At 42.7% G+C, this 21,296-nt stretch overlaps 2 protein-coding genes across 4 annotated transcripts in view; one reads left to right on the forward strand and one right to left on the reverse strand.

Annotated features, from left to right (window-relative positions):
• Positions 1 to 6,203, reverse strand: part of bcl2l12 (BCL2 like 12) — a 9,948-nt gene extending 3,745 nt beyond the window's left edge. Inside the window, exons 1-3 of one of the 3 annotated variants that reach the window (XM_023407087.2) lie at positions 6,097 to 6,203; positions 2,817 to 2,997; positions 1,326 to 1,530 (exon numbers count right to left, since the gene is read on the reverse strand). In XM_023407087.2, the coding sequence (XP_023262855.1) occupies positions 1,326 to 1,530; positions 2,817 to 2,995 (384 nt within the window). In that variant the 5' untranslated portion in view covers positions 2,996 to 2,997; positions 6,097 to 6,203. Of the gene's footprint in view, positions 1 to 1,325; positions 1,531 to 2,816; positions 3,480 to 6,096 lie in introns of those variants that run through there. The other 2 variants (XM_087174205.1, XM_087174204.1) reach the window with 2 other exon arrangements.
• Positions 6,204 to 14,538: 8,335 nt separating this feature from the next.
• On the forward strand, positions 14,539 to 20,257 carry nosip (nitric oxide synthase interacting protein). Its single transcript, XM_023407079.2, has 10 exons — positions 14,539 to 14,671; positions 14,842 to 14,932; positions 15,689 to 15,794; positions 15,899 to 15,980; positions 17,069 to 17,204; positions 17,374 to 17,588; positions 18,629 to 18,745; positions 18,855 to 18,925; positions 19,013 to 19,121; positions 20,009 to 20,257. Exons 2-10 carry the CDS (start codon positions 14,863 to 14,865, stop codon positions 20,078 to 20,080), a joined length of 978 nt encoding a protein of 325 aa, XP_023262847.1. The 5' UTR covers positions 14,539 to 14,671; positions 14,842 to 14,862; the 3' UTR covers positions 20,081 to 20,257.
• The last annotated feature ends 1,039 nt before the right edge of the window (positions 20,258 to 21,296 follow it).

Here is a 21,296-nt window from a genome sequence, read left to right on the forward strand (position 1 = left end):
TTTTCTATTGATTGTCTGTAAAAGTTCATCATCACACTTATTTACTCCACCTCTGCAAACGAACTGAATGAATTGGTTAAACTCTGAAATGCAAGCCTTTAGGGGTGAAAGAGAATGGTGTACATTGAGGATGGTCGCTTTTTGTTTTAAACCAAAAATGAAAAAACCTTTTTTATGTTTCTGTTCTCAGATTTAAAAAAAATGAAAAACAAGAACGTCAAATGGGAAGAAATGGCCCAATTTGGATTTTGACAAGTTGAAGAATAAAGAAAGGATGGATGTAAGGGTAAATATTTCAAAATAAAAGCCAGGAGGGTAGAATGGCCACTCTATAAAAGTGTAAAATTATGCAATCACACACAGACAGTTTGTTTATTATATTTCTCTGGTGTCTGTTGAAACTCGTCTGTAGTCTCGACCGATGATCTGATGATTTTAGAATAAAGGTTGTAGCGTCGGCTACAAGCAACAACCAACAGCAGCTAACGGTGAACATTAGCTCAATCATGTAGCATATGATGAATATGAATATGAATATGAATATGAATATGAATATGAATATAAATATAAATATAAATATGAGGTGATTTAGTGAAAGGTTGAACAATGATCAGGTAACAGTGGAGACCTCTGCTGGTTACTGTAGACAATATTATCTGGGAAGGACCACACAGTGTATCTCCACATATTAATTAATGAGGCTATTACTTCATACTACACAAGGAAATAACACACACATCTAATAAAATATTTGTCATGTCTTAAAGCAAAGAAAAAAAGATCTTTGCTTTTATAATGTTACATTTTTATAGAATGGCAATTCTACACTCCTGGCTTTATTTTGAAATATTTACCTTTACTTCTGTGCCACCTGACTACTTTTCTTCGTGCTTCAATTTAACAAGGAACAAAGAATTTGCAAACATCAGAACTGGACTGTTTATTCCAATTTGATATTCTACTTTTTCATTTTTTAATTGTGACTACAAAACAGAAAAACTGTTTTCACATTTTTTCATTTTTGGATTAAAACCAAAGAAACAAACTGCCTGAAAGTACGTGGACCTGAAAGTGGAACACATCGACTGTCTGAAATGCAAAGGGTTGATGCTCGGAAGTGTAACTGTGAAGAGATCTCTGGAAACATTAGTATATCAAGAAGCCATGGAGATGTGGTCAGCAGGTGACAGATATCTTGTTCTGGACTTCAACCTAACAGGTGGGTGATGATTTCCAACACTCCACCACTAGAGGAACAACAACTGCAGCTTTTATTAAATCAACAAGCAAAGTGTGACTTCTGGCTACAAAAAACACTCCCTTACTTCTGCTTGGTCTCTGAGGAGAGGTGGTTTTGCTGGGCTGTCCCGGTCCAGCGAGCCTTTAGGGTCTTTGGCAGAGGAGCGTGAGGTGTTGCGACGAGGCAGCTGCTTAATGAAGTCTTTGAATCCAGACTTCTTCTCATCTGACGAACTGACATCTTCAGTCTGAGAGTCTCCGCCGTCCTTTGCTTTTGGTTGTGGTATGCAGCTAAAACAGGAAGTCAAAGTACAGGGAACAGCAGGTTCAGGTGCAGACAAAAGCAGCTGTTTACATTCAGACTATCACACCAACAATGTTTCTGTGTATGACTGCCCTCTGTCCCCTGGGAGATGTTTCAGCAGACCGGGCAGATCCAGATCCTTTGAGGTCCAGTGGTCTTTGATGGGGCTTCCTGAAGGCTCCCTACCATCTGAACACCCATCATTGTTTGATGTCTTGTTAGTTTGCCTTTCTCACAGATATATATCAGTGTTGTCATGGGTGTTCTCATGACGCTTGTAGTGTAACAGGTTTGTCATGTATTTACCAGTTTTCAGCCGGTCATGCATTGTCATTAAGGCAAAAAAAACATGTTACACAACCTGCTGCTATTTTAGGAAGGTGACGATATGTAAGCATATAACTGGACCCATTACTCTCCGGTTTGTGTCGTTGTGTGTGTATGATGTACGCTGACTGTTACAAGTTAGTAACAAGCCTGCTGTTCACTCTGCTGTTCGCCCATACAGCCACCAGCTGGCACTGTTGTATTGTGAATGCTGTAAGTTTCCTCTTTAAACGCAGCACTGTTATAACAGTAATACTACAGTGGCCCTGAGAGCTCAACACACTGCAGCTTAAAAAAAACACACGCAAACAGTCAAAACACAAACACATGGATGGATGCACTTGTTGTTCAATGTTTAATCTTCAAGAGTCACAAAGCATTGAACAAGAAGAGTTGAACTCTAAGGGCCACCGTAGTAGTGGTGGAAATTGTTGTTCACAACTACACATAGTATATTAATGTTTAATGATTAAGTGTGTTTTTTTGTTCGTTATTCTGAAACACACACTGACAGACACACTGACAGACACACTGACAAACACGCTGACACACAAACACACACACTGATGTACACACTGATACACACACAGATACACACACTGATACACACACTGATACACACTGTACCTGCCGCCCTGTGTGAATAACTTGAACAACCAGAGTGCTGGGTTGGATTTGATTGACTGGTGTGTGATCTGACCAACACTCCTGGAGGACCCCATCACAAAATGTCACACCATCTACTGTTCATCCAACCATTCACTACCACTCATCCAGCCGTTCAATAGGAGGAATACTATGATGTTTGTGTGGTTTACTCCAGGTTAGAGGTTCACACAAACACACATGGCAGAAGAGACGGAGAAGGATTCATAAAATAAAAAGCTGCTCTCAGAGTCACACAGAGAAAACAACAGAAGAAATCTGGAGGTGTGAGTTACAGTACCTGTACTTGTTGAAGTCTGTGTAAGCCCCTCCTACTCTCCCAGGCCTCTCTTTCACAGGGGTCGAGAGGGTCCGATGGAGGAAAGCCTGGAGGACTAGATGAGTCTCGGCCTTGACCTCCACCAGAGAGATGGAGGAGACGGAGGAGACGGAGGCACAGCGTCCTGCAGACTCTGACATCACTGACATCAGGTGAGACAGAGGACAGGTCACACAACAAATCAGTCTCTTATTCTGAAAACCATCCTCATAAGACATCAAGTATAAAGAGACTGAGACAGTGTGAAGATCAGGAACACAACAAGTCAAACTCCTACAGTGAGTGTACACCGATGAACAGTGACACGAGGCGTCTTTGGCTGGTTGGAAACCTGGGCCCGTACTCACAAAGCATTTTGTGGTCGCAATTTATGTTATGGTTATGGTTATACTTATAAGTGCTGAGCCATAGTTTGCATAAAATTAAACAAAATATATTCTTCATTAGACGGTAAACAGATATAGTTATACCCTTTTTAGAGGCTACACTTAAATTATGCTGAAATTACAAAACCGCCTATAATTACATATCAGATCCAAAATAAACAATACTTAGACATAATTACACCAAATTATACTCTAATGAATTAATATGCTATTAAACATAATTTTAAAAAATCACTGTCTAATGAGAAATAAAATACAATGTCATATTAGATCCAAAATATGCTACAGTTAGAAGCTATTCTACAAATGATGCTGTATTACTTCACACTGAATTCTTCCTTCATGGACCTATAGCTTCATTAGACAGCTATAATCAGAGGAATGTAGTGCCATATTATATCCGGCACATATTATCTCGCCTTTATTTGACATCGTCTCACTTTCTTACCGATCCTCATTAGAAGAAAACTGTACTGTAAACTAAAGTCAAAGCACATCAGGTCACATCTGGCTGCTATCCACAGTCCTGTGCAGGTTGTAAGTAGACACAGTTTCCACTCCCATATGTCACACACATTAGGCTGTGGAAGCTGAGAGCACAATGCATCTTTATTTCTCATCGTTACACACCAGTTAGATCCTATTATATTCTAATAAGCACTTATTACACTTCCTTAGTGCGTGATTTGCAACACATTACAACCCGACCTGTGGCCCTTTGCTGCGTGTCACCCCCCCCCTCTCTCTCCCTGACTCTCTGTAGCTATCTGAATAAAGTCTTACAATGCCCAAAAAATAGCTTAAAAAAAGAAAACTCCTAAAAGTTTTCAATTAAAAGTTTTCTCCTAAATCGCCAGATGCTTTGTGAATACGGGTCCAGATGTGCTGCTGTATTGTGGACAGAGGCCCTGACAGAGGGGCGTTACAGGCCAGAGATGACCCGGAGCATCAGGACCTGATACTGACGTTACACAGTGAGAAGGGATCACATCTCAGCCAGACTGAGTTGGTGAGACGGAGCTGGATCTGAAGACTGTGCTGAACAGAAGGACAGGCTGTGTTTCACCTCTGTCCTCTTGCAGAGTATTGTTGAACTGTTGTATCCATGTGTTTTGTTGCCTTGTGCAGGCTTTGACAATGCTGTATCTGACTACGGTCATGTCAATAAAGCTTCTTTGAATTTGAATTTGAATTAGACTGAGGAGAAAGTGGAAGAACTGCTCCTCATACCTAACTGGTCTACAAGAGGATAAACATGAGGAAGTGAAATGATCGTATTGAAGTACTAGAACAGACTAAGTGAAAGTAAAACACACATACACCCACACACTCACACACACACACACACAGCTGGACAATCCAGTCAGTTCACATTCCGGCTCTTTGTCGACCTCACACATACAGTATAAGATCACCAACAGGATTCCAATCACAGTAACACAGAGTCTGAATCAGACCAAGACCAAAATATGTTTTTGAGAAATGATTTTAAAAACAGCTGTTCCATAAGTGTCTGACCTCTGTTGACAGAACAGCACAGGAATAAAATAGTTTCTACACTGAGGATCATCATGTGAGGCACAGTTTAGTGTTTAGATCCACAGCGATCTCACCAACAGGAAGGACACAGGAGATTTAGGTAGAAAGTAATCACAGGTTAGACCTGCATCTGTTTTCAATCATTTCTTATGGTTTTTTCATTCATTCTGAGTCACGCCAGTGTCTCAAATATGATTCCACAATATACATGTACTGCATTTATATAGAGATTTTCTAGTATTAATGACCAATCCATGCACTTTACATTATGAGTCACACACACACATTCACACATTCTATCACACACGCACTCATACACCAATGGTACATTGGGATCAATTTGGGATTCGAAGGACATTTCGATATGCAGACCGGAGGAGCCGGGGATGGAACCGCCACCTGTATCATTAGTTAGACACTTTGTTTTGTACCAAATATCATCACAACAAATCTGCAGATACTTTGTAGAAACATGTGCAGCTGTGTGAGGGTTATAATGACACATCTGGACAGATTCTGGCTGTTATACCCCACAGTTGACTGACTCCGTGCTGTATATGGGCCAGATTTGGGCCATGGAACCAGGCCTATACTGGGCCAGAAGTAAACAGCATGCTGGGCAACAAATTGCCCAGTAACAGTAATCCAGCTGTGGAGCCATGGACTTCACACTTTAATAAAACACTGGAAACTGGCCTGTCACATCTGGATTCAGTCCTAACAACACAACAGTGCTGTAGACAGCAATCATCCTGACTGATCAGTGATCAGGCGGGATGAACTCTCAGCTAGTTTCAGATGACTATGTAGTCTCGTTTCAGTCTGGTGTCTCTGATGGAGCGTGAGGAGCTCTTGCCCCCCCCCCCTCACACACACACACACACACACACACAACCCGCTGCCCCTCACTCAAACTTAAACACCCCCACCCCCCAGCATTAGTCATCGGAGCTGCTGTCGGGGCAGGGAGGAGAGAGGAGAGCAGCCGGACGGGACGGGAGGGAAGCTACAGTGAACCTCCAGTTACCAGGAAGCGCGAACACGACTTTTTGCTCTTTTCTCACAACACACTATCAGCTGGAGAAAACACACACAGACAGACACACACGCGCGCGCACACACACACACAAACACAAACACACACCTGAGCTACAGTGACACAAAGCTCAGTTTATCTAACGGTGGAAATGAAAGGGAGACTCGGACTCATCCGGACAAGAGGGATCGAGTCCTCTTGAGTCCACATCCAGATCACAACAACACCACAGCAAGTCCTCCAGACCGGGACTGAGGACAGACCACCACACACCTCCTACCTCTGTCTGTGTCCGGCTCGTCCAGCCGAGAGTTTCACGTCTTCTCGCCGTGTGTGCAACTGTGCTGTCTGTGTGTGTGTTTGTGTGTGTGTGTGTGTGTTTGTGTGTGTGTGTAGCGCGGTCTCAGCAGTGGGAGGGGCTATGCGCCTCCGTCACACTGGCACAGATTTGAGTCGAACCGGAAACTGATGATCAGGTTTCACTGGAAACACGTCAACTTTATTCTTCACAGTTATAGAAAAGAGTTACAGTGTAAAAGAAACATTTTTTTTTTTCAAACGAATGCATCTTTTTACAGTTTCATTCCTTTTATCTTCACCCGTTTTATCTGTGTCATTTAAGTTCTGATTTCATGTGCTGTTGCATCACCTGAATTACTGCACGTTTCCTTTGATCAATAGATAGTTGTGTCAAAATGTATCAGTGACAGTGACAGGACAGGTCTATGAAGTGCAAATACATGACCAGTGTGGAGAACTCCCTTTGTTATTCTTCTGTTAGATCCAGTGTCACTGCTGATGTTAATCTCAGTTAACCCTGTGTAGATGTTACCATGGGAACATTCACCTGTATTACTTTAACTGAGGTTTGCAGGACTGTCACATCAGTGTAACTCCTCTACCTCATGTGTTGACCCAGTACCAACAGTCATGCACTGAGCATTATAAATACATCTCTTCAAACTGACATCTTTCCAGATGTCTGCAAAACAGCTGTTATAAAACAGCACCTATAGGCTGATATCCAACCTTCCATTCTTTAGAGAGATACTTGAAAAGATAGTTACAGTGCAGATAGATTCCTTTCTTAAAGAAAACACCCTGGAGTAGTTTCAGTCTCAGAACAAACCACAGAACTGAAACTGCTCTGACTAATAATAAGGTCTCAGTTCTTGTCCTTTCAGACCTCACAGCAGCAATATATACGAATGACCATAATATTCTAAATACAGTTTTTCTCAGTCACTTTGCTGTAATTCACACAACACATCAGAAACATCATTCTCACAACTCTTCATGCAGTTCTCAGAATAGTCCATGCATTTCTCATAACACTAACTCACCCGTGCAAAAGCCTCTAAAACAGTCTATCATCATCAAAGACCTTGTTCACATGTGTCAAGCAAAGTTAGTCGGTCACTTCAACATTGTTACCGGTGAATAAAACCCTCTCACCGGTGCTTCAAGGCTTCCACTCCAAATGTTTTGATGTTTTGATAAAAACCTGACTGACTTAAGAAAAAGAGAAGTGCAGTAAATACAGAGTAAAAAATGTTCAGACACAACGATGAAATGTGAATGATGAACTGAAACTATGAGACAAACTGGACTGAGAGTCCAACCCAACGTGAGTCTTTACAGTGTCATCCATCAGAAACAGGTGGGCACCTGTGTAATGGCTGCTTCTGCATTACTGTAAAATACGTATTACTGCACTGTGTTACATAAACATTTGTAGGTCTTACTGTAGCCACAATACACACACACACACACACACACACACAGACACACCGGTGGTGGTAGACCATGATCAGCGTCACACACACCGTCTCTCTACAGAGAATGTGCTGCAGGGGGATGTGTACAGTCTGGTGTAGTTTGCAGCAGGGTCCACTAGAGGTCCTTCTAGACATGTCAGCTGTGCGCCCCCCCCCCAATTCGGCTGAACCAGGTCAGACTCAGTAGGACGCTGGCTGCTGTACCTGACACTGATCACTGACACCTCTCACTGACCCTGGACTACAGAACTCAGTTTCTCCTGAGTCTCTCAGTCCTGGATTTGTTCATGTCTCATCTGTCTCTGAAATGATCTGGGATGATTTTCTTCAATCTGTGAAAGTCAGCAACGCTTTGATTTCAGAAACCAGGTTGATCCTGATCCAGCGGTGAGGAGTGAGGCTGATTAAGATCAATTAATATGATCAAAATATGTATTTGATTTATGGAAGAATAATCCACTAAATCAGATGAACATAGGGTCACATACTAACATATTCATACATTCACATTTCAGAGTAGTCTATGTTACATCTGTAATGCTAAAGTGTATAATAATATACTATGATGTGTATAATATGATGTCAGATCAGCTGTTCATGTGCAAACTCATGAATGTTCATTCACACACAGTTTAACTGAGGTTTATAAAACAGAACCATGAAGTTCTACATGATGTTTTACAGAGAGGTTTCTTCACGGATCACAGTCCTGCTGCTGTAGAAAAATGGCTCCAGAATAATGAGAGACTTCATCTTTATTATCACCATGACAATCTGCAGATCAGATCACACCATGACAGCATCACTACAGTGAATGTAAAAAGCTCAGGGTAAAACCAAGTGAACATGTTCATGTGTATAATATTACAGGAGCATAAGAAAATCCCCAAAATGCTGGAGGACCCTCACACGACCCCGTAACAATACAGAGACCACACGTCTTCTCAGAGCAACTTGTTATTTTAATGATGACGATCGAACATTCAGGACTGAAGTGAAGCAGGAGACGCTCACTTTCGAACAAGATTAACGTTCCTATCAGTGCTAGATCTCAATACGAGAAAAAAAAGAAATGAAAGGAGTTTTTAAACATGTTTAATGTTTTTAAAGATCATCTCAATTTAAAACATTTAAAAACAGTATTTGTACTTTTTTTTTTTTTTAACAATGGCATCATTTCACCAAAATTCTACCGGTGAGGAAATGATTTGTCGGCCCACTTGAAATACCTTCACCCCAGCCGACACGTTTGGAACCACTGACTTACATTAAAACATAACATGAACCATGCAAAGTTAGTTTTAACTTCCACACAGCTCAGTGCAGTTTGACTGACACTGTGAAACCAGGTACATCTGATCTGTTCTTTGAGTTTATTCTAAATAAAATATATAAAAAAAAAAAAGAACAATTAAACTATAAAAGTTCTCACAGTCAAGAGCAAAGAAGATGTTTATACACAGACAATAAAGGTAACCGTTCTGTATGTGTCTCTCATTGGTTTGAGCTCACGCAGCCAAGCAGAAATTCAAAGTGCGTAACAGGAAATAAAAATGTTCTCATGCAGCACTGATGGTGTTTTATTTAGAAGAAAACACAGCTGAGGTGAGGATGAGAATAGACACACACACACAAAATAAAAGAGTCAGTGAGCGGATGATAATCGAGCCTTAGCACAGCCCCCCCCAAACCTGTCCAGCGTCACTGTTGTGTCAAGACACTGGTACAAGGATTGGGAGTGACCAGACCAAGAGGGCATGAAAGGAGGATGTAAAAAAAAACCTGTTGCTGGGTCTCTGAGTCCTGAAGAAGTCTTCTTTAGTTAGAACGCTTTAAATACTGCAGAACGTCTTTGATTCTCGTGTGAACAACTCACATCAAACACTAGATGAAGCAGAGACATGAAACACAGTCAGTTCTGACAGAGGGTTTCCTGCAGTGTAAAGTCAGTGTTGTTGTGTAGCATGCTCACCTCCTGCAGCTCAGTCACTTCCTCCTCCTGCAGAGTCTGCTCTCCTCTACCTCTCCTTTATCTACAGGCAGAGCTCCTGCCTTCTGCCCCCTTTGCCCCATCCTGCGCCACTGTCTGCCTACCCATAATCCTGATCCCTCTATCTATCCTCCTGTACTGCCCCTGCCCTCCCCCCCTCCCGCCTCCACCGTCACTCGGTCTCACCCCTAAACAATCACTGTTCATCAGAGCTGGGGCCAATAGGGACCCGGGCGGCAGGGTGAGGCACTTCCTCTGTGACAGGAAACGAACAACAAACACCAGAGACCATGAGCGGGGGGGGAGGGGGAGGGGGTTAATGAGACAGGGAGTGGGTAAAGAGATGCAGATGTTTGATGGCTCCAAGTAGTGCTGAGGTCAGGAAGAGGTCAAGACCAAGTGTCCATTGATTTCTCACATAAACCTGACTTGATTGATATATTGTCACACTATATGATTATCGTCAGACCCTCTGTCTGCTCATGCCACTGATGGACACACTCACTTCTGAGTCATGAGAACTGTCTCCAGAACTACAGCTACTCAGGTAGCTGGTCATCTGACAGGTGAACACATCCTGCATCAGACACACAAACAGCTCTGCAGCAACGTCGGTCTCACAACAACATTAACATAGAGAAAGTTAGTGTGGATGTGATTGTTCTCCACATAGAGAGACACAATCCTTTAATGGTTCCAGTACAAATCGACAGTACCGGTTCTGCTGAAGATTATGAGGCTTCAGCAGTGAGTTAGATCAAGGGGGATCTTCCAAAGTTCCAAAAGGAAATGAGCTCTTTGTGTTGTCTGAAGGTAAAGTGAGCAAAAAACTGAAGACACCAGCTTCATCGGACCTACTCAGACTGACGAGGCCTCGTGTTGGTTTAGGCTTGACCGTGGAACACATTTTTTGCACGGGACAAGGACGGTGGTTTTGGACTGTGGACTTCATCCTCTGTCTCTGACACTGGAATCACACGTGAGAACCTTTCTGCTCCACACCTGCTCGGACCCGTTTTCTGACCACTGGAATTCTCTGGACGGTTTTGTAACTTCTGCCTGACACACTCCTGATCTTACAGAATAAGTATGATGTCTCAGAGGTTTCTGACTGACAACAGATCCAGTTATGAACTGTCCAAAACCCATTAAAACAGTGAGCCTAGTGAGCCACACCGTTGCTCTGGGTGACACGTTCCTTCATCACCATGAACACAAAGATTGTGGTTTATCCTGATGCTGTCACCCACACATGTCCTGCTGCTGGAACACCTGGTTAAAGGCCCCCTGTGGCTGCGGCTCCTTCCCTGTGAGATTAGGGTTGGTTTCACTGTACACTGTGATGTGCAGGCCATTTCACTCTCATCAGCTGATGGAGCAAAGTTTGTCTCTGTGCTCACCTTTACTCTGACTTTAAAACGTGGACGAACCTGCAGGATTGTGATACGTCACAACCAGAGACAATTTGTCACTGCGAACAATGCCGAGTGTTTTCTCAAGCTTTATTTATCTCAGGAAGAATCACAGAATGATCCCTGCAGCCATCAGCACTGTTAGAGGTTATTTGGTTGGATGTAGGTTGTGATGTCAGGTGACTGAGATTCAATGCCAGGTTAACATGTAATGCCAGCATTAAGAAGAAGGAAGAAAGAAAAGAAAGAGAAAGAAAGAAAGAAAGAAAGAAAGAAAGAAAGAAAGAAAGAAAGAAAGAAGATCGATATCATTAAGTGTGATTAGTGTGGAGGACAGACATGTGCAGCAGGCGTCAGGATGGAGATGATGGAGGGGTGGAGGGGTGGAGGGGTGGAGGGCAGGGGGCTGATGGAGTGATAGTGATGGGCTCCTGTTCAAAGGGGCAGATAGCTGATAACTGCTGGGCGGGGTGTCTGTGGGGGATAGTTGTTTATGAAAGAGGTCCAGTCCCACTTATTATCTGCCACAGCATCCTTCACCAGTCTCACCACATCATTAAATCCAGACTTTATGAACGGCGTCGCCATGGCGACCCAACAACCTGACTACATATGACCCTATATGGTCTGGACCTGAGATGATAAGTGTGGGGTCAGCGGGGAGTTTATCTGTGGCTCTTCCTTCATTTTTCTTATCACAGTTCATTTTCTCTCCGTTTGTTTGTTCCCATTCATTTTGTTGATGAAACTCCTTCGTCCCGCTGCAGAAGTAAAGCTTCTGCCTCCATTTCCACCAGGACACTGACAAACAAGGCCGTCGCTGCAGAACAAAGTTTGACCTGTTCTGGGGTCAGTTGCACAAACACCTTAAGTTAAGATTTTCCTTAAAGTCTGAGTTAAGGTTTCCTCAAAATACAAATAGTTGCACAAAACACCTTCAAATCTTGTTGTTAAAGTTTCCCTAAAATGTCCACTGTAGTATTTAAGGTTTCTTTCCCTTATCTTAGTGTTATAGTTCACTTGAATCCCTTGACTTTACAAAGGACCTTAGTGACAAAAAGTAAATAAAAAGACTAAAGGAGACACTGTTAAAGATGAAGAATTGATTTTACATCACAAGTGTGAGCAGCAGTCAGTTTATGATGGATCCTTCTACTTTCTGCAGCTTAAAGGTTGCTCTGCGGTTTTATGCCACGTGATCTTTCGAGGTGTCACCTCAACCTTTTCCCTTACCTAAGGAAACCTTTTAAGAGATTCTGTGCAATGCCCTTAAGTGACCCCCTCCAGCTAAGGAGAAATAAAACCTTGAGTGTCAAAACTTGAGGTGTTTTTTGCAACTGGCCCCTGGTCTTTACTTACAGTAAATAAAGTTTATAAAAGTGTAGAAACAACTGAATGAAGCTTTTTACAGCAGCAGACATGTGTCAGCTCATTTCAGTGGTTGCATCTGTGAGTTGGAGCTTTATTTGCAGTGGGTGTAGGGATCTGCTAACAGGAAATCCACAGTCACATAGACAGGAAATGCTGCTGTTCACACACAGAAATAATCAAGTCATGCAAGGGGAAACAGAGTCGCTGCTACACATCACTGTTGGTTCAGGACAGGGTTCACTACAAACAGTATTGATCAGTTATTGATGTCCCCTCACAGATTCACGGCAAACACTTCGATTTACACAAACTGCAACAAGACAGCTGGAATATTTTGAACTGATGTAGTAAAAATTAAAACCTTCCAGCCAATAAAAACACGCTTTTTAAAGTCTAAATATTTCACTCTCAGTGTGTAAGGGTTCTGTGATTCAGGACCCCCAAAGCAGAACACAAGCCAGGGACTGAAGGGGAAATAAGTTCTTTATCGTAAGGGGAAGCTGAGCTGGGGATGAAGATGGGAGAAAGGAGGCTCAGGGGTTTGGGCAGGATGACGGATAGGGGGTAATGTCCGAGGGCAAATTTCCAGTGGAAAGGGATTGGGTTGCCTGCAGGCAGAGAGGGGGGAAATTGACTCCTCCATGGACAGTGCAGTAGTGGAAAGGGAGCCAGGCGGGGAGCCACAGGTGACCGGATTCCAGCGAATAGGTGAAATCAGGACTGGAGTGGCAGACAAAAAACAGAGCTGGATGTGGCAAACCAGGTGGAAGCAGGATACTGAACCTGGGCCACAGGAAAAATCACACATCAAAAAAGTCCAAAGCTCTGAGATCCAAAAACCAGAGAAGGACATAGTGCAATACCACAATGTGGCGAAGAATGGTGAAGTGAACCGGTCTTAAATACTGGTGCAGGATGAGGACCAGATCCTAGCACAGTGCTGGAGTCTCCTACAGAACACACTGTGTGTGATGCAGTGATACATAAATTATACCTTAAAGAAATGTAACTGGAGAATCAACAGTTTGAGGTTTTTAAATAATCAGTATGGTTATTTACTCACCAGTCAAAGTATCACTGAGTGTGGAATAATCCTCTTTAAACACCTGAACACACTGAATAAACAGAGCAGGGTTTGAAGGTCTTCTCAAAGACTGGTTCTCTCCTTCTAGTCCAGTTCTCAGTCCACTGACATTCAACACTGGCTGTGTTTATAAGATCATTCAGAGCATTGATGACAGTGAGCTTCACACTTCCTCTGATAAATCAACTCAAATCTCAGTATGTTAGCACAGGATAAGGATAAGGTCTGGGTCAGGTCCAGAAGGATTTGTGAGTGGAGTATTAAGACAGTTTATGTATCGGAAGTGATCATTTTCCAGTGATGATGGAAGAATAAATGTACAGACGTTATACAGGAACAGGAGTAACCGGAATCAAGACATTTTAATTACTGTAACAAATACCCTTTTCCCATTCATTTTCTTTAACATCAACCAGACATCTCATCCGCCTTCCCTGTAGTAGAGCTATAATTCCGCCATGTATTTCATTTACCGTACAAAATAGAGCTTTTCTTTCTCTGACAATTACCGTAAATTTCCATATATGAAATATACGTACATTAAAATACAAACATAAATGTAAAAACTATAAATAAAATTATAGAAACTGGAACAATTTTCATATATTGACACATACGTTTGTATGTATGTATAAATTAATATAATAGGACATATTGTTAACATGTTAACATGTACATATAGAAGTTTTACTGAGTATTTCATATCTGTTATAAACTTATATATTTGTATATCCAGAGGATGTTTTTATGTGATAATAATATCCCTTATAGTTACATATATGGCAACATCAGTCTTAATATAGGGACATATATGTCATATATTACATTTCTGTATGGGTAACTAAAGACAGGTATGGCAGGAAGAGAAGGAACCTACTGGGTACACCTGTGTACAACAGGAAGTGGGGTACAGGATAGACAGGAAGCTGCTGTGGATTCTGTAAAGGAGATATAATTAAACCATAGAACCAAATGAAGATTTTGTTATAATTAAAACTATAATTTAAGATTGATTTATTCGCCTATTGGTGTACAGAAGAACAGGGACAATATCATACCTCATACGCTACAGTAGGTGGCGGTATGTACTTTAGAACCAATGGCTGCAACCCGCCACGAAACCACACGAAGAAGAAAGGGGAGGCGGAAGCGGATACAGGAGAAGGAGAAGGCGAAGACGAAGAGCAAACTTTGGCGGATTAAACACCTTTCTCCTTCAGGTAACGTTACACCGTGTAAACAGCTCTGCTGACAGACCCAGTCTCAGCTCGTGTCTGTCCCCGCTGAATACATTACACCAGTGTGTTTACGTTCAGCAGCTAATATTAGCACGTTAGCATCACTGCTCACAGCAACAATAACACCGCCATGTTTCCCTATGGTCCTTTAGATCAGCTGCTTTAACGAGACGATGACCCGGCACGGAAAGAACTGCACGGCAGGAGCTGTCTACACGTACCACGAGAAGAAGAAAGACACAGGTGAGAACCCTGGCGAGCCGGACAGGTGAGCCCCGGCTCAGTCCCTGGTGAGGGCCGGGACGGTCTCACAGCCACCCGAGCAGCAGCGACATGTAGCCGGTGTTGTGGACAGTAAACAGAGAAGTTTTGTGGTCAAACAGCTGCCGCACCTGTGTGTCAGTGGTCACATGTTTCACCTCTCACCTGTGTGTAAGATGATCCACACACTGTTGATACCTGTAAACACATTCCAGTCATCTCTGGTCGACATGCTGCTTCATCTGTCAGTGATCAATCAAATCCTTCAGGGACAGGAATCTACACACATGCTCTTTATGCCTTTTTTGAACTACCTGAACTACCTGAGCACTAACAGCAACTGTTTTCTTCATTGTCAACTTACATTAGTCAGTTCAAGTGTGCAGAGCTGGTCAGATCAGGCAGAGCAGTGAAATCAGCTGACGATTTATCACTGAGTGACACCTTCACACTGAGGCATAGTTTTCATTTGGCCATGATACAGAATTATTACAATATCTATCATAGTTGCTTCAAACAAGAAAGAAAGAAGGAAAGAAAGATGCCTGATCTTCTTGACCTGAACCCTAAATTGTTGATGACTGTTCCATTAGTGTGATGTATGAATGTGTCAAGTATTGTACAGCCCTTTGAGTGATCTCTAAGACTAGAGACGTTCTAAATAAGTGCAGTCCATTTACCATGTGAGTGTAATTGGGGCACCATGTGACCATGTTGTGTGTGTCTCTTCCGGCTCAGCGGCATCTGGTTACGGGACTCAGAGCATTCGATTGGGAAAAGACGCCATCAAAGACTTTGACTGCTGCTGCCTGTCCCTGCAGCCCTGTCAGAATCCTGTGGTCACGTATGTTCCTCTTTCTTACACACACAAAGGAACATACTGTATAACTTTATCATGTGACCATGTATATAACACACAGTGTGTGTTGTTTCTGCTGCTGTCCTCAGTCCAGATGGATACCTCTATGAGAAACAGGCGATTCTTGAATACATCCTGCATCAGAAGACAGAAATCGCCAAAAAGATGAAGGTAAACACTGCAACCTCTGTTCACACAGGTGTTTCCATGGAGATTTAGTAGAGAGATCTGTCCACAGGGAAACACCTGAACTATATAAACAGTCAACATCTGCATCACAGCTACATCTGGTGAGGACAGAGATGGACAGCTGCTGATAACATCTGTATTTAATCAGCTGTGCTCTGTCACTGGCTACATCTACGTTTAACATGTGTGATCACAGACAGCCCATAGTGCCAAACGATGTCTGGACACCAACACACATCAAAACACTGTTTGACAAAATCAGGTTCATCAAGTGAATGGCAACAGTTGTGTTGTGTTTTCAGCCTCATTAAAATTTAAACTGATCGATCACAGAGGACCGGCTCAGACCTGGTATTAAAATCTTTCTCAGCTGATCCGATCACAAGTGCTCAACTCTAAGTTCAGGTGTGAACGCACCAAAGACGCATTGAGGACACATTTGAGATCCAGTCACTCAGACCACATTCAGAGGAATGGCAATATTAATGTAATAAAATATAATAGAATTATTAATACAATTTATAGAATAATTGATTATGAAATACAGAAAAAGGATAGCAATAGAATTATATACATATATACCCCCCCCCCTTCCTTTCTCTCTCTCCCTCTCTCTCTCACACACAAGCACATTAACAATAACCCGTCTGTTGGCCTGTCGATTGGCTAAAAACTACAACACAGGCCTGTTTATTTGCATATAAAGCAGGAAGTGAGATCCAATCACAAGTGGTCACTGGAGACTCATTTTAAATCCAGGTGTGAATTGATGAACTTAGAGCTGAGACAGATGTTAATACAGGTCTGAACAGGACTAGAGAAGGCTTGAGGCATCAGAAGTCACACAGCCCCCGACTCTCTGGACAGCTTATGACCATTTCCCCTGCCCACACTGCAACATTTTAAGATGAAGCACAGAAAAATATATTCATAACTTCTCCACGTGGATGTCAGTGTTTGTTGTTATTATCCGGAGCTGACTCCCACCTGTGTGGATGTCGTTCATGTTGCTGAAACATGTTAATGTCTGAAGGAAATGTGTGTCTGTCTCTCCTCCTCGGACTCTTCAGGCCTATGAGAAGCAGAAACAGGCACAGAAGAGCAGCAGTCAGCTGGAGTCCAAGTCAGAGGAGAGAGAGAGGGTGGAGAGGTTTAAGACCAGGGAGAACAGCATCGTGTCCAAACCCATCAACCCGTTCACATCAGGTGCGTCTGTGCTGTTAGATCATGTCATTATAGAGCCGTGTGCAGAGCAGTCCTTTAAACACACTGAGCTCTCTGCAGCGTCTCACACATCTAGTGGTTTTGTTTTTAACAGTGATCTGTGAAAGTAATTTTCAGTGTGTAAACAGTAGAAACTGTTTCCCTCCTTCAGGTCAGAACAAAGGAGGAGAGAAGGTCAGGACTGACAACAGCTCAGCAGAACCATCTTCCTCCTCCTCCTCCTCTTCCACCTCCTCCTCCTCTACCTTTTCCTCCTCCTCCTCCTCCTCCTCTGCTACTTCAGCCTCCACCTCCAGCCAGGGTCTGCCCAGTTTCTGGATTCCCTCTCTGACACCGGAGGCCAAACCCACCCTGCTTAAGAAACCAGTGAGTGGCTGCTCCTGTTCAGTTTGATAATCTGTCAGTGTTGAAAAAGGGGAAACAAATCCATAATACTGTAACTGAGTCCTCTGACGTGTCAGTGCCAGCAGGGTGGTGATGTCATCTGATTTATACAAACAAGAAAGTAAGAAAAGGGACTAAGAATGTCATCAGTGCTCAGAGAAACCACAACAAAAATAGTTTGTGGATAAAGAATTTATTTAAGTAGATATTTAACAGCATCATCATTTGGATTATCATAGTAACAAATAACATTTTAAAGGTTGAAGGAGTTAGGAGAGAGTTAGCAGCTTCAAAAAAAAAAAGTTAGATGTTTAGAAAAGGTACAAGAGGAATCAGTGTCTGAAAATGTGGCATGAAGATAAGCTAGCAGGGTATATATTATACAAAATTTAAAATGAACTTCCTTAGCCTTGTTTGATAAACAGTAGTCTGCTAGAGTCTGTTAGTTTAATCCCATCCAATATCAGTAAAGACTGTGTTATATTATTCTCACCATGACATAAAGGTAATTTTTCCTTGATTTTGTGCTGAGTAGGTGACTGATGACTTGTGATGTGATGCACCATACGATCAGGAGTCTGCACAGGCTGTTTTATTTTGAAAAAATGTTCCTGTGTCTTACTTCCTGCCTGGTTTGATGACGGTGTGGTTGTTGTTGCCAGGTTCACCTGTTTGCTTTAAGTGTTGATGTCATGATGTCCTCTGTGTGTTTGTTTTATGTGTCTGTCTGATTCATGCTGACTCTGTTTAAGACAGAGGGCGGGTCGACCCTGGGTCCAGACCTGGAGACCAGTTCACTGCCTTCATTTTAAAATGAAAACAATCTCCATCCAGACTAAAACACCTGAAAACACATACATACGTGGCCATTCATGTATATATGTTTGAGCCAGGAGAAGGGAGAAAATGTAGCAGAAGAGATTTGTTTTAAAACTAAAACAATAGTGTAGACGTAACCTCTGACTGTGTGACATCACTGCTTTAACACCTCCCCGTCTCTCCTCCCTCTGTGTGTCTGTCAGAGTAAGGCTGTGTTGTGCCCCATGTCAGGACGACCCATCAAGATGAATGAACTCATCACAGTGCGCTTCACCCCCCTGGACCCGAGCCTGGACCGAGTGGCTCTGCTCACCCGCCAGGTCTGTTAACATCAGCACCGTGTAGTGGTCAGTGTGAACCGGGACCCGGGTCTGACTGAGACACTGTCACCTGTCAGTACGGTGGTATAACCCTGTCCTCTGTCTTCAGGACAGGTATGTGTGCGCAGTAACCAGAGACATCCTGGCCAACAGTGTCCCCTGTGCTGTGCTGCGACACTCGTGAGTGTAAACACGTCTCACCTCTTACGGTCTGATGTGAAGTGTCTGTGTTAGGACTCTTGGTGACTGTCTCTGTCCTCTGCTCAGGGGGACTGTGGTGACTCAGGAGTGTGTGGAGAAGCTGATCAAGAAGGACATGATGGATCCTGTGTCGGGAGACAAACTGTCGGACAGAGACATCATTCCACTGCAGAGGGTGAGTGTGGAGAGCTGGGGAACCGGGGACTATTCACATTGACTTATCTGTCTGATGCTTTTATCCAGAGCCACATCACTGAATCTTCAGTGCAATAGGAGACCTCGGTGTAAGTTTTAAGTACTACATCTGTGTAATTAGTGAAGAAGAGCCGTGAAAGTTCATAATAAGAGCTAGTTAGACATGTCAGGGTGTAGCAGGTGTTAGGAGAGGAGCTGCTCTCTGAAACTAGTTCCTATAAGAATCAAGGTTCATTCCAACCGTCATCCTGTGTTTGGATTTAACAGTCTCCAGGTGAGACTGACAGGACTCTACAGGTGCTCTCTCTCCGCTGCCTCAGATCATGTAGACACACCGGCAGCCATGTTGCTGAGGTCAGGGGCCGATTCCCCAAAGACAGACTTTGACTGTGTCCTAGATATAACAAACAGTCAGACTTCAGATATACGTCTGTTCTGAACCATCTGAAGATGGACTGTGGTACAATGAATTCTGGGAAAATTAAGACTTTTTTCAATGCGCATCCAACCGCTCAGCTCCGTTTACTCCAGCAGAGCATGTTTGTCTTTTGGAAGAATTCAAAAGTTACAAGGACGTTTTACTTGAAGAGTGAAACAATAAAAAGAAAAATCACTTTGGTCTCTAAAAACTCTTTCCCTTCTCTTTGCTCAGATTATGAGCCATGTTTTCCTGTTTCTTGTTGTCATTTGCAAAAAAATCTGTTTTCACTTTGTCATTGTGGGGATTTGAGTATAGACTAATGAGGCGAAATTAATTGAACTGATTTTAGCATAAGATGAAGGGGCCTGAAGCCTTTTCTCCAGAAGGTCTGTGCTGATGTGAACTTGGTGCTGACGCCTCTCACCTGTCACCTGTTCTCCTCACAGGGGGGAACCGGCTTCGCTGCCTCCGGGGTGGACCTCAGGGCGAAAGAGGCTCGCCCAGTGATGCAGGTGTGAACGGTGGAGGATCTGACTGCAGTGTTGTCTCACACCTTCTCATTGTAAACAGCTGGTATATTTTTGTAACTCCTCCCTCAACACTTTGATATTGCTGTGTATTTTCCCTGTTCCCGTTCCTGACTGTTTATTTTTTTTAATTTAACCAGAGGTTAATAAATGAGTTATGTTGATACAGCTCCCTCCTCAATGACATTTGTAAACAGCTGATCTTGTCTTCACTGCCTCTGTCCATGTAAGACAGAGTCATTCAGCCTCAGTCTGAGCTGCTGTCAGTCACAGATCTTCATCTTAAAGGGCCAGAGTGATGATCTCCATCATCATATGTTTCCATTAGTTTAGAATATATCTACATGTGGAGCAGGTCCTCCTCCACAAACCTGCCATGTTGCTACAGGAGCCCAGAACAGACAAACCAAACAGTAGGTGTGTTTTTCCATTAACCTGCTTCATGAGCAATTTGAAATCTGGAACTTAAAAACCAGTGATTGAAACGTGTATTTCAAAGAAACTCCAGTGTTGCAAAACAAATTTATACGCTCGCATTTAGGTGGATTTTCAGACTATTAGAAAAAGCAGTATTTCACATATTGAAATAGAAACACTTTTTTTCCACATTCAAGCCATGTCCTCTGTCATATCAGACAGAGTGCTGGACATCTGTTGTCACGTTTAATCAGAATGACATGAGAGGAGAAAACAGCTTCATTCACTTCACATCACTCAGTGGAAACACAGATCATTCATCATTGTTTTGTCAACTTTTCTAAAATTAAAATTAAAATTAAAAAAACGCCTCTGTGTTCCACAAAACTGGGACTCATAGAGTCGTCGCTTCTACAAACTGTATGAGATGTTAAATAACATTAAAGTTCATGGAGAGGAACAGCTGTCCAGATGTTAAATCCTCATGATGACAATCTGACCTGATCTGATTTACCTGATGTCAGTTTAACTGTTTTATGTGATGGTCAGAGACAGACACTGGTTTCATATACTACATATCAGCTGCAGTGTGTGTGTGTTGTGTGTATACAGCAGGTTTCAGGTAGTTTCTATTAAACACACAGACTCAGGTCTGGTTGGTTTTTATTGTGTGTGTCTTCAGATTAAGTCCAGTGTCAGACAAACTAGTCGGTGCGTCTGTAGCTTGAAGTCCCTTCAGCAGCTGTGCAGCGCCAAAGACTCCTCTGGTGCAGCAGGAGACTGTTCACAG

Source organism: Seriola lalandi, unplaced genomic scaffold (genome assembly GCF_002814215.2).
Source record: "Seriola lalandi dorsalis isolate HSWRI2012SDOR001 ecotype SW California unplaced genomic scaffold, Sedor1 jcf7180002054327, whole genome shotgun sequence".
Lineage (NCBI taxonomy): Eukaryota > Metazoa > Chordata > Actinopteri > Carangiformes > Carangidae > Seriola > Seriola lalandi.